We start from the raw sequence: 12,726 nt of genomic DNA, 5'->3' as shown, positions 1-12,726 counted from the left end.
AGGGTTAGCTCACCTGCAGGCCCTCACATATAATGTTTTACAGGGTCAGCTCACCTGCAGGCCCTTGCATATAATTTTTTACAGGGTCAGCTCACCTGCAGGCCCTCGCATATAATGTTTTACAGGGTCAGCTCAACTGCAGGCCCTCGCATATAATGTTTTACAGGGTCAGCTCACCTGAAGGCCCTCGCATATAATGTTTTACAGGGTTAGCTCAACTGCAGGCCCTCGCATATAATGTTTTACAGGGTCAGCTCACCTACAGGCCCTCACATATAATGTTTTACAGGGTCAGCTCAACTGCAGGCCCTCGCATATAATGTTTTACAGGGTCAGCTCACCTGCAGTCCCTCGCATATAATGTTTTACAGAGTCAGCTCACCTGCAGGCCCTCGCATATAATGTTTTACAGGGTTAGCTCAACTGCAGGCCCTTGCATATAATGTTTTACAGGGTCAGCTCCCCTGCAGGCCCTCGCATATAATGTTTTACAGGGTCAGCTCCCCTGCAGGCCCTCACCTACTATCTTTTACAGGGTGAGCTCACCTTCTGATAATGACAGCAAAGTCTTGCCTGTTGGTACTCTGGCACACATGGCTGACTTCATGTTAGGCTGCCTTTCCCACGACCCACGCGTTATACAGATTTTAGACAACATGGATTACTGGTTGTTCACCCTTCTCGACCTCCGCTACAAAGAGAACTTCTCATCTCTCATTCCTCTGGTGGAGAGGACAAGAAAAACAGTGCTATACCAGAAGGTCCTTGTTGAAAAATTGCTCCAAAGTTGATAGGGCAGACATCCAAATGGATCATCGCCGTCACGGGGACGTGCGATTGCCTAGAAGTTATCTAGAGTCAACAAAGCGGCAGCAGGCCCTCACCTACAAGTCCAGTCTCAGTAGCCAAGAGTCTGGTCAACACAATCTTCACCATGATGGGACACTGGGTAAACGTTGTGGAGGCCGGGAGCAAGTTGGCTGCTGGCACCAGACTTGCCCTCCAATAGATCCTCATTAACGGAAAGTGTGCTCATTCCAATAACAGGGCCTTTTAAGAGTGCTGTATTGTTATTTATCATCACTACCTCCCCGAGTCGGGAGTGGGTAATTGCCGCGCGCCTGCTGCCTTATTTGGACGCTTGTGCTTTAATAACTTGTCCCACCCTCTTTGCCCCTGCCGCTCATCACTAGTTCACAATTAGGAAAAAAGGGGGGAAAGCAACAACAGCCAATCCGATTTCAGCCATTGACCTCCCTTGAATGTGGTAGCCCTTTCTCAGGCTCCCTCTCCGGCATCGAAACTTGATTCCCCGTTACCCGTGATCACCATGTTAGGCGCAGAAAAGAACATCGAAAGTTGATAGGGCAGACATCCAAATGGATCGTTGCCGTCACTGGGACCTGCAATCGCCCAGAGGTTATCTAGAGTCACCAATGCAGCAGCAGGCCCTCGCCCCTAATGTTTTAGATGGTCAGATCAGCAGGCCCTTGCTCCAAATGTTTTTGAGGGTTACCAGCAGGCCATCAATCATAATTTTTCAAGGGTGTGTATGATGCCCTCCTTTATGTGTAACAAAGGGTGTTCTGGAGTGCCGGTTCCTTATAATTTTTGGCTTGAATTGAATCAATGGATGTCATATTTCTTGACTTCTCCAAAGTTTTTGATATAGTACAATATAAAAGGTTAATATATAAAATGAGAATGCTTGGACTGGGAGAAAATATCTGTATGTGGGTAACTGGCTCAGTGATAGAAAACAGAGGGTGATTATTAACAGTACATACTCAGATTGAGTCACTGTCACTAGTGCGGTACCACAGGGGTCAGTATTGGGCTGTATACTCTTCAGTATATTTATTAATGATCTTGTTGAAGGCTTGCACAGTAAAATATACATTTTTGCAGATGACACTAAACTGTGTAAAGTAGTTAACATGAAAGAGGACAATATACTGCTACAGATGGATCTGGATAGATTGGTGGCTTGGGCAGATAAGTGGCAGACGAGTTTTAACAATGACAAATGTAAAGTTATGCACATAGGAAGGTATAATGCAAGTTACCCGTACATACTAAGTGGTAAAACACTGGGTAACACTGACATGGAAAAGGACTTATGAATTTAGGTGAACATCAAACTAAGCTGTAGAAACCATTGTCAGGCAGCTGCTGCCAAGGCCAATAAGATTATTGGTTGCATCAAAAGGGGCATAGATGCCCGTGATGGGAACATAGTCCTACCACTTTACAAATCACTAGTCAGACCACACATGGAGTACTGTGTACAGCTCTGGGCTCCTGTGAACAAGGCAGACATAGCATAGCTGGAGAGGGTTCAAATTAGGGAAACTAAAGTAATAACTGGAACGGGTAGAATACAGTACCCAGAAAGATTATCAATATTAGGGTTATTCACTTTAGAAAAAAATGACCGAGGAGAGATCTAATAACTGTGTATGAATATATCATGGGTCAGTACAGAGATCTCTCTCATCATCTATTTATTTACCGGGACTTTGACTGTAATAAGGGGACATCCTTTGAGTCTTTTTTTTCCTAAAGTGAGGAAAATTGGCTTCTACCTCACAGTTTTTTTCCCCTCCCTGGATCAACTTGCAGGATGCCATCTGGATGGACAGATGTCTTTTTCTAACTATGTTACTGTGTTACTAAAATATGAGGCTTTGAGAAAAATATTTGTAACCAGTAATTAGCCTGTGGGCAAGGTGAAATCCCACCTGGCCAATTTGCTGGTGGTGCAGTTGCTGCCTTATCACTTAGTTGTGGTAATTGTCTTGCAGTTCTTTGCCTTCACTCAAATGTAATTTTGCTCTATGGAATTACTACTTCTGGCCAACTGTCCATAAAAATTCTCTTGCTTTCCAAATTTCATGTGGTTCTGCTTCTTCAACCAAATTGTATTTTCTGTGGCAGTAGTACTTCTAGCTAGCTGTCTGTTAAAATTTTCTCGTTTCCAAATGTCTTACAGCTCCCTGTCGTCACCCAAATTTAATACTGCTGTATTGCATTAGTTCTTCTGGCTGTTCATAAAATTGCCTCATTTTATAAATGTTGTACAGTTTCACACATTCACATAAATGTAATCCTTTTGTGTGGTATTTAATACTTCTGGCCAGCTGTTCATAAAATTGTCTTGTTTTGTAAATGTTGTGAAGTTCCGCACCTTCACCAAAATATAATTTTTCTGTATGATATTCGTACTTCTGACCAGCTATCAATTTTTTTGTTGAAAAAAGTTTAAAATTGTCTCTTTTTCAAATGATGTGCCTTTTCTCCAGCGTATACCATGTTCCCTAACCCCAGGAACTTCTGGAGAGGCAGACTGAAACAATGGCTGGAACTGGCCCACTTTGCTATTGTTATACTGTCTTGTCCTTCCTCCAGTGTGTCATTCATTTGTCAAAAAGAATCAGGCACATGGTTCTATGAAGATTTCTACACATCTCTGGCTAATGACAATGAATACTGTAGATCTGCCATTGCTGACAATAACTATTGATTTCTGGCCCAATGATACAACTGCTGCTGTCTGCCTGTTCAATGTGTTCCATACCGCACGGAGCAATACTGCAGCTGCTACTCTACCTGGTGCCACTATTACTACCTCTAAAAGGGAGCACATCCCCTGACTCGTCTGTGAGTTTCCACACTGCTTTCCTGCTGATCCCAAAAAAAGGAGAATTTGTGGGCACTTGTTCAGAACAAGCCACTGCTTTTTATTTTTTTTAGATTACTGTGTGTGTGTATAAACACTGCCAGGTATCTGCCCCCAATTAGGCACAATTTATGGAACAGTGTTTAATTTAAAAAGCATAGCAAATGAAGACTGTTTGTTAACACCATCAACCATGTGTTTACCCACAGCTATTTATGTCAGTGTCACTCTGACATTATTTATTATTGCTGTCTTTGCATTACAGAGCTTAAAAGTGAGAGAAAAAATATTAGTAATAGGAGGCCTCAGAGTGTCATACACCAAATTTCAGGCCAAATGAAACACTTTTGATTTAAGAAGAATCAATCTGGACCTGAATTAAATTTTTGGACTCGAATTTGTTGGAATCAGACCCAAAATTAATAACAAGAAATTTGTTCTCTAGTCTGCACCTAAAATATGTCTATGAAATGGAGCAATTTGGTCCAATTTTGGCAGTTTTTGTCAAAATTACATATTTTTCACTTTTTTCCAACTTGTTCAAAAAGGTTGCAGACTGTCACAAGAAATGAGGCATGGCTTATATGCAACATTTTGCTCCAAAATTGTGCCACAATTCTGGCGTAAAATTATTTCTCGATATAATTCAACCAGTAGTTGGTATAGAGTTCAGAAAAGTGTCTATTCCTGCACCACATTTATTTTCCAGCCTAAGCTGTGATAAATTTGGTGCAGGTTTAGTTAACTTTTCCAAGTATCTAATTTCAGGAGCTGCAGGGTATGGGGCTGCCATTTTCGTGGTTGGTGGGGGTTCCAGCAGTACTTTAGGAGATAACTTTTACCAACCGGAATACCCCTTTAAGCCACATTCTTTTCAGTAAAACAGGAATTGAGCTATAATGTGCGTTTATTAGGTCAGAGATAAAGAGCCGTCAGCTGAGCTGCCTGACGTAACAGAGTAAAACACAAATCCTGCTACTAGAGAATCTCAAAGCTGTACAAAGAAAGGTGCTAACATTTTTTAATAAAGACCAATTTAAAAAATTCAAAATGGGCACAATGGAAAAATGAAAAAAAAAATGTCTCCAAAGGTGTACATAGCCTTTACGTTCCCATTTTGTGAAATACATTGTATAACTGCATTGTTAGTATTGGTGGTAGTAGTAGCAACTGTTGCGTACAATTAAGCCAGCATATGTGGTACTGTTTTGTGTAAAAAGTCACATTTATGGCATAAAGATGCGACTTTTTGCCAAAAAGTTGCATTTATGAAAAGAAAAACCAGCTTGTCATGGGAATAAGTAAGTATTAAAACAATAAAAATAAATTAGGTAAATTGACTAGAGATGAGCGAATCGAATCCCACGAAGTGGAATTCAATCTGAATTTCAGGATAAATTCAGTGCTTTGTGTCAGCGAATCGATTCTACCTGAAATAGTATAAAAAACTAAAACATTCAAACTTACCTCCTCCATTTGCTGGTGACGGGCCGCCAGCCTCCATCTTGCTTGAAGATCTCGGCCGAAATCCTGTGCGGTGCCAGCCGGCATGATGACATAATCTCGCACCGCACAGGATTTCGGCCAAGATCTTCAAGCAAGATGGTGGAGGCCGGCCCATCGCGAACAAATGGAGGCGGTAAGTTTGATTTCATTTTTTATTTTATTGTTAATTTTACACTCAGATGCCGCGACCATGTATGAACACAGCATCTGAGGTGTACAATGACGGGGGTGGCACTATCGCAGCTCCCTATCATTGCACCCGCTAATTACAAAAAATCTGCTTCTGTAAAATTCGGCGAATCAGCCAAATCAAACTTTTAAGAAATTTGCTCATCTCTAAAATTGACATTCAGCAAAAACAAAACAATAAAAAAAGTCGCAATTTACCACTGGAAATGTCGCAAATATGCTTCAAATGTCACAAATATGTTACAAAAGTCGCAAGTGTGGTCTCTCAAGGTTGGCTGAAATGGTGCATTTCTGCTTTAAAAAAAATCACATTTTAGTGCTATTGGCATTAAAATTCAGCAAATCGAGAGAAATAGGTGGATAATCAAGTTTATATTTTAAAAAGTCAAGTTTTTAAAGAGCCATGCGCCTTCTGATATATAAGGTGAAACAAATCACCACTTTTGATTTGTAATGTTAGCATTTGTTTGTCTCAAATTACGCCATTATTGATAAATGGCCCACATTCTCTAATCACAATAATTTGTATTAGATTATGTGAGGAGAGCAGTACTGAGACAGAGACGAAATTTTACTGTAAATTTGTACATATGCGTATGAAATAACATCTTCTCACTGATAAATATAACTGTACACTGTTTTTGCTTACCAGTAGCAGGATTCTTTGTGACCATCCCTTTTATAGATGTAAACAGAATTCCACACTGGCTTGTACCCATCAAATTTCCAAAACTCATAAAAAAAGTACGTTATCTTCCTAGCTGGGATTAAAATGCGGGTGAGAAATTGTTTGTAGTCACAAGACAAACCAAAGCTTCCAGCTGAAATTACTGGGACAGCAAACTCCTTTTTCAACCTGTTAAGGGAACACATCACAGAAATCTGAATCTGAATCTAAAAATACATAATGATTACATATGAATACATATGTTCTATCTGACCACTACATTGCAAAGCAAGTGATGTATAGAATGCTGAATGCATCAAAGACAAATATGAATTGATTGCTTAGAAGAATTTGTGTCCCAAATGTCAAGTAACCCCCCCCCCCCACCACCACCACCCACGTTAACAGCCACCTCTTTTAACAGCCCAGAACCAAATAGCATGGTATAGAGGTTAATAATGCATTGTTTAATGGACAACACTAACAGAAATAACAGGCCCAGATAGACTGAGAATGTAACAACTTTCCTGGCTGTACTCATCTTCCTGGAGATGTTTGGTAAAGCTAAAATACATTTTGATAATAATAAACTTTTTTATATAGTGCCGCCATATTCCGCAGCGCTTTAAAATTCAGAGGGTTCATGTACAAATCAAAAGATATCACAAGGTAAAAAATAAAACACCAGGAGTGAAAGTTCTGCTTATATAGTTTATAATCTATGATAGAATGGAGGTGACACAAAAGGTTGGTTGTGTGACAAAGAAGTCCAGCCACCTACGTACCAAATAGAGTTGTGCAGGCCAAGCTTTATGAGCTATTACATTGGGTGTGGCGATTATTGTCAGAAGAAGGTGTTCAGTTCAGAATAAGGGTTAGGGAACGGGAGTTACTAGGGGAAGAGTCAGTTTACCGAACATGATAAGCCTGCCTGAAAAGAAGTGTTTTTAAGGCATGCTTGAAGCTAAGGAAGTCGGGAATTAACCTAATTGTCCAGGGAAGTGCATTCCAGAGAGCAGGTGAAGCGCAAGAAAAGTCTTGAAGACGGAAGTAATTATGGAGGATGTTAATCTTAGATCGTTGGCTGAAAGGAGAGCACGAGTAGAGTGGTATACAGAAATTAAGGAGGAGATGTATGGAGGTGCAGCACTATGGAGAGCTTTGTGGGCGGAGATGAGAAGTTTGAACTGTGTTCTGTGTTGAATGGGCAACCAGTGAAGTGACTGAAACAGGCTAGTAGCATTAGTATAGTGGGTGGACAGATAGAAGAGCCTGGCTGTTGCATTTAGGACAGACTGAACGGGGACAGTTTAGTGATGGGAAGACCAACTAGTAATGAGTTACAGTGTTTAAGACGAGAATGAATCAATGCAACAAGAGTTTTGGCTGCTTCCATCATGAGAAAAGGATGGATTCTGGAGATGTTCTTGAGGTGCAGATGGGTGTGCAAGGGATTGAATATGGAGAACAAAGGAAAGATCTGAGGCAAGCATGACCCTAAGACAGTGGGCGTGCTGCACGGGAGTTATTATATTACCACAGACCAAAATTGAAATATCAAATTTAGGTGGGTTAGTAGATGGGGAAAGACAAGAAGTTCCGTTTTGAGAGGTTCAGTTTTAGATACAGAGAGGACATGATGTTAGAGACAGCTGACAGACAATCACTGGTGTTATTTTGTAAAGCAGGGGTGATGTCAGGGGATGAAGTGTAAAGTTGGGTGTCATCAGCATAGAGATGGTACTAAAAGATGTAGTTCCAGTGAATAGTAAACTAAAGGAGCATCCAGAGAGATAGGGAGAACCAGGAGAGAGCAGTGTTCTTCAGGCCAACTGAGTGGAGCATGGTGAGGAGGAGTTTGTGGTCTACCATATCAAATAATGCAGAGAGATCCAGAAGAATCAGTAAAGAATAGTTGTCATTCTTTTTTTGCTGTTGGAAGGACACTATAGTAAGGGCAGTTAATGTACAGTGGGGGGGGGGGGGGGGGCAACAGCCAGATTGTAAGGGGTCAAGAAGAGAGTTTGCAGAAAGATAGCTTATTAACCTAGAGTAGACAAGATGTACCAGGAGTTTAGAGATAAAGAGGAGGTTAGAAACTGGTCAGTAGCTAGCAACACAGGTTGGGTTAAGATGCTTTTTTTAGAAGTGGGATTATAATAGAATGTTTGCAAGAGGACATAAAGATACCAGAAGCGAGAGAGGTTAAATATAGTAGTTAGGTGAGTACTTACAGCCAGGGAGAGGAACTAAAGGAGGTGTGAGGGAATGGGATCACTACTGTAGGTCGTGGGTCGAGAAGAGAGAAGCCTAAACACTTCTTATTCCATTATAGGGTCAAAAGGGGAGAGAGAATATGAGGAAGTGTGGGAGGTAGGAGGATTGAAGCTGGTTGGGGACTGGGAGATTTTTTTCTGTCACATCATTTCTCAAATAAGTGGCCAGGTCTTCAGCATAGAGATCAGTGATGGGCACATGCACTATAGGGCTTAGAAGGGCGTGAAATGTATCAAAGAGTCGTTTTGTGTTATTTGAGGGTGAGCAGATGAGACAGGTGAAATAGTTCTGCTTGACAATGTGGAGGGTCGTGTTGTAGGTTTTAAGAATACATTTATAACAGAGGAAATCTGCAGGTATTCGTGATTTTCTATATAAGCATTTGGCACACCTAGAGCTCCACTGGAGAAAAGGTGTTTCAGGTTTGTGCCAGTGCTGCCGCATTCTATGTCGGAAAGGTCAGATTATAATTGGAGCTGCTTCATCCAGGGTGGTTTGGAGGGTATGGTGATAATGATTGGCAGATTAATCCAGACAAGAGAGGGAAGAGATTGATTGTAGAGTGTCAATAAGTTGCTGGGAGTTAAAGGTGTATTCCCATTACCCACTTTAGCATTATCTTCAACTGCCTTTCTGCTTCTGCTTCCCCTGCTCTGCTTGTTATGTGAGCGAAGCAATGTTATAACATGATGATTTGCAGAGCTCTGGATGTGTGTTCCCGATGCTGCCATACAGTAAAGTGTATAGGGAGAAACTACGTGATGTGCTGAATATACAGTCAGGTCCATAAATATTGGGACATCGACACAATTCTAATATTTTTGGCTCTATACACCACCACCACAATGGATTTGAAGTGAAACGAACAAGATGTGCTTTAACTGCAGACGGTGTAGGAATTACAACAGTTTGCATATGCGCCTCCCATTTGTTGAGGGACCAAAAGTAATGGGACAATTGGTTTCTCAGCTGTTCCATGGCCGGGTGTGTTATTACCTCATTATCCCAATTACAATGACCAGATAAAAGGTCCAGAGTTCATTTCAAGTGTGCTATTTGCATTTGGAATCTGTTGCTGTCAACTCTCAAGATGAGATCCAAAGAGCTGTCACTATCAGTGAAGCAAGCCATCATTAGGCTGAAAAAAACAAAACAAACCCATCAGAGAGATAGCAAAAACATTAGGCGTGGCCAAAACAACTGTTTGGAACATTCTTAAAAAGAAGGAACGCACCGGTGAGCTCAGCAACACCAAAAGACCCGGAAGACCACAGAAAACAACTGTGGTGGATGACCGAAGAATTCTTTCCCTGGTGAAGAAAACACCCTTCACAACAGTTGGCCAGATCAAGAACACTCTCCAGGAGGTAGGTGTATGTGTGTCAAAGTCAACAATTAAGAGAAGACTTCACCAGAGTGAATACAGAGGGTTCACCACAAGATGTAAACCATTGGTGAGCCTCAAAAACAAGAAGGCCAGATTAGAGTTTGCCAAACGACATCTAAAAAAGCCTTCACAGTTCTGGAACAACATCCTATGGACAGATGAGACTAAGATCAACTTGTATCAGAGTGATGGGAAGATAAGAGTATGGAGAAGGAAAGGAACTGCTCATGATCCTAAGCATAACACCTGATCAGTGAAGCATGGTGGTGGTAGTGTCATGGCATGGGCATGTATGGCTGCCAATGGAACTGGTTCTCTTGTATTTATTGATGATATGACTGCTGACAAAAGCAGCAGGATGAATTCTGAAGTGTTTCGGGAAATATTATCTTCTCATATTCAGCCAAATGCTTCAGAACTCATTGGACGGCGCTTCACAGTGCAGATGGACAATGACCCAAAGCATACTGCAAAAGCAACCAAAGAGTTTAAGGGAAAGAAGTGGAATGTTATGCATTGGCCAAGTCAATCACCTGACCTGAATCCGATTGAGCATGCATTTCACTTGCTGAAGACAAAACTGAAGGGAAAATGCCTCAAGAACAAGCAGGAACTGAAGACAGTTGCAGTAGAGGCCTGGCAGAGCATCACCAGGGAAGAAACCCAGTGTCTGGTGATGTCTATGCGTTCCAGACTTCAGGTTGTAATTGACTGCAAAGGATTTGCAAACAAGTATTAAAAAGTGAAAGTTTGATTTATGATTATTATTCTGTCCCATTACTTTTGATCCCTAAATAAGTGGGAGGCACATATGCAAACTGTTGTAATTCCTACACCGTTCACCTGATTTGGATGTAAATACCCTCAAATTAAAGTTGACAGTCTGCAGTTAAAGCATCTCTTGTTTGTTTCATTTCAAATCCATTGTGGTAGTGTATAGAGCCAAAAATTTTAGAATTGTGTCGATGTCCCAATATTTATGGACCTGACTGTATATAGTATATAGACAGTACTCATACCTTACACTTCTGAACCACAGGGGATCTTTCACATCCATATAACACTATACTTTCTGAGCTCTCATTCTCCCCAGCTCATCCTTTGCCTGCTGCCTAACACTGCTTGATCACGTCCAGGTACATAACCCAGCAGCTGTACATATATCACTAGTATGTCAGCTGCCTGGTGAGCACTGAAGTAGAAATGCAGTGCAGAGAGCTCCTCCGCTGCTCCATACATACAGATAACAGTGTGATAACATCAAAGCACACTGACAGCCCTGACAAGGGCTCTACTGTTCTTATTTATTTTACCTAACTGCCAAGCAGAGCTTAAAAACTGCTGCTGAACACGTCCGAGAGCCGTCCTACTGAAGTAGATGCAGAGAGGTGGCGGAGCTACTGCGCATGATCATATCAGGCACACACCTGAGAATCTAGCCAGGTTTATCACTAATGCTCAAGCCCAGCCATCATTGCAAGATGGCAAAGGTGGCCATATCCCATGGAAACCAATTATAAACTAGCCAGGGCACAAATGAGGAAAATAAGGAAAATGGTGCAAAAAAGAAGGTATTTGCAGATTTCATCAACTTTACATAAGGGACAAAGTGAGATATGATTGTTAAGATGACAATACCCCTTTAATGGTGTGTAAGTTGCTGTATGTGTGAAAGGTAGGAATGTCACAAGAAGAGTTAGAGTTCTTTATAGTAAAGGAAATAAGATTGTGGTCAGAAAGCCGAAAGGGTGAGTTGACAAAGTCAGAGATTGAGCAGAGGCAGAAAAAAGACTAGATAAAGTGTATTGCCATCTTTGTGCATGGAGGAGGAAGTGAGTTGTGAAAGTCCAAGAGAGGAAGTTATAGAAAAAAAGATAGAGGCTGATGGGGAGACAGGATCGTAAATGGGAATGTTAAAATCACCCATAATAAGAGTCTGTAATTCAGATGATAGGCAGCAGGAAAGCCAGGCAATGAAGTGATATAGGAACTGGTGGGGGGAGCCTGGGGGATACAGACGACAGACACTCAAAGGGGGAGTGAGCAGAAGAGTCTGATAGTGTGAACCTCAAAAGAAGGGAGTGTGAGAGAGGGAACTCTTGAAACATACACTTTAGAAAGTAGTATGCTTACTCTTCTACCATGCCTGTTATCAGGTCTAGGGTTATGGGAAAAGTGTAGCCCACCATAAGATAGAGCCGGCCTGTCCCCTTCCCCACCCACGCCAATCCCACTTTTTTAGACCTGGCATGAGCCGGGAGTAGTCGAAAAATGCTGTGCAAAGGAGCTTTGCACCATAATCCACGCCAGAAATTCGCCTAATTTAGGCGCATTTCTGTTCGAAAAAGGACCTTCTATATCTACATTTATAGGGCGTGTGATCATAGAACTAGGGCTACTTTAACTCATTAACCTATTAATTAGATAAGCAAGGCACATGAGAAGAGATGCTACGTGTAGGTGAACAAAGAGGTGGTATTCATACTTGCTAAGTCTCCTGGAATTTCAGGGAGACTTACGAAAAAAGGGGAGACTTCCTGGACGAGCATGAAGGTTTCTCAGGCGCTGCATCCTGTCTTCTGACCGACCCAGAGAATGATGAGCATTTCCTTATTTGACCCTAATGTAATCACATTACGTGCAGCAGTGTCTTGGAATGAAGAGGACTACTGTACATCAATGAGATCAGGTAAATGACAGTTGTGTGAAAACAGTTTGGGGTTTGGAGTCTATTTATTTTGTGGTCTGAATTGATCTTGGATCTGCCTTCAATTTGGGGTCTGGCCTGAATTTGTATTGAGGTTTGTTCTAAGCTCAGTATTCATTTAACAGTCTGTGGGTGGTCTATGTACTTATTCTGGTGTTTGTTGAAAGGGTTATACTCTGCTCAAAAAAATAAAGGGAACACTTAAACAACACAATGTAACTCCAAGTCAATCACACTTCTGTGAAATCAAATTGTCCACTTAGGAAGCAACACTGAGTGACAATCAATTTCACATGCTGTTGAGAAAATGGGAT

General features: G+C 41.4%; 1 protein-coding gene across 1 annotated transcript in view; it reads right to left on the bottom strand.

The window, feature by feature from the left end:
* Positions 1-12,726, bottom strand: part of GUCY2C (guanylate cyclase 2C) — a 715,850-nt gene that overhangs the window by 560,509 nt on the left and 142,615 nt on the right. Inside the window, 1 exon segment of the mRNA XM_040408779.1 lies at positions 6,024-6,230. Within this exon segment, the coding sequence (XP_040264713.1) occupies positions 6,024-6,230 (207 nt within the window).

The sequence above is a fragment of the Bufo bufo genome, chromosome 9 (assembly GCF_905171765.1).
Source record: "Bufo bufo chromosome 9, aBufBuf1.1, whole genome shotgun sequence".
Lineage (NCBI taxonomy): Eukaryota > Metazoa > Chordata > Amphibia > Anura > Bufonidae > Bufo > Bufo bufo.
Note: the sequence above shows the minus strand (reverse complement) of the source record. Positions and strands in the feature narration are given on the sequence as shown.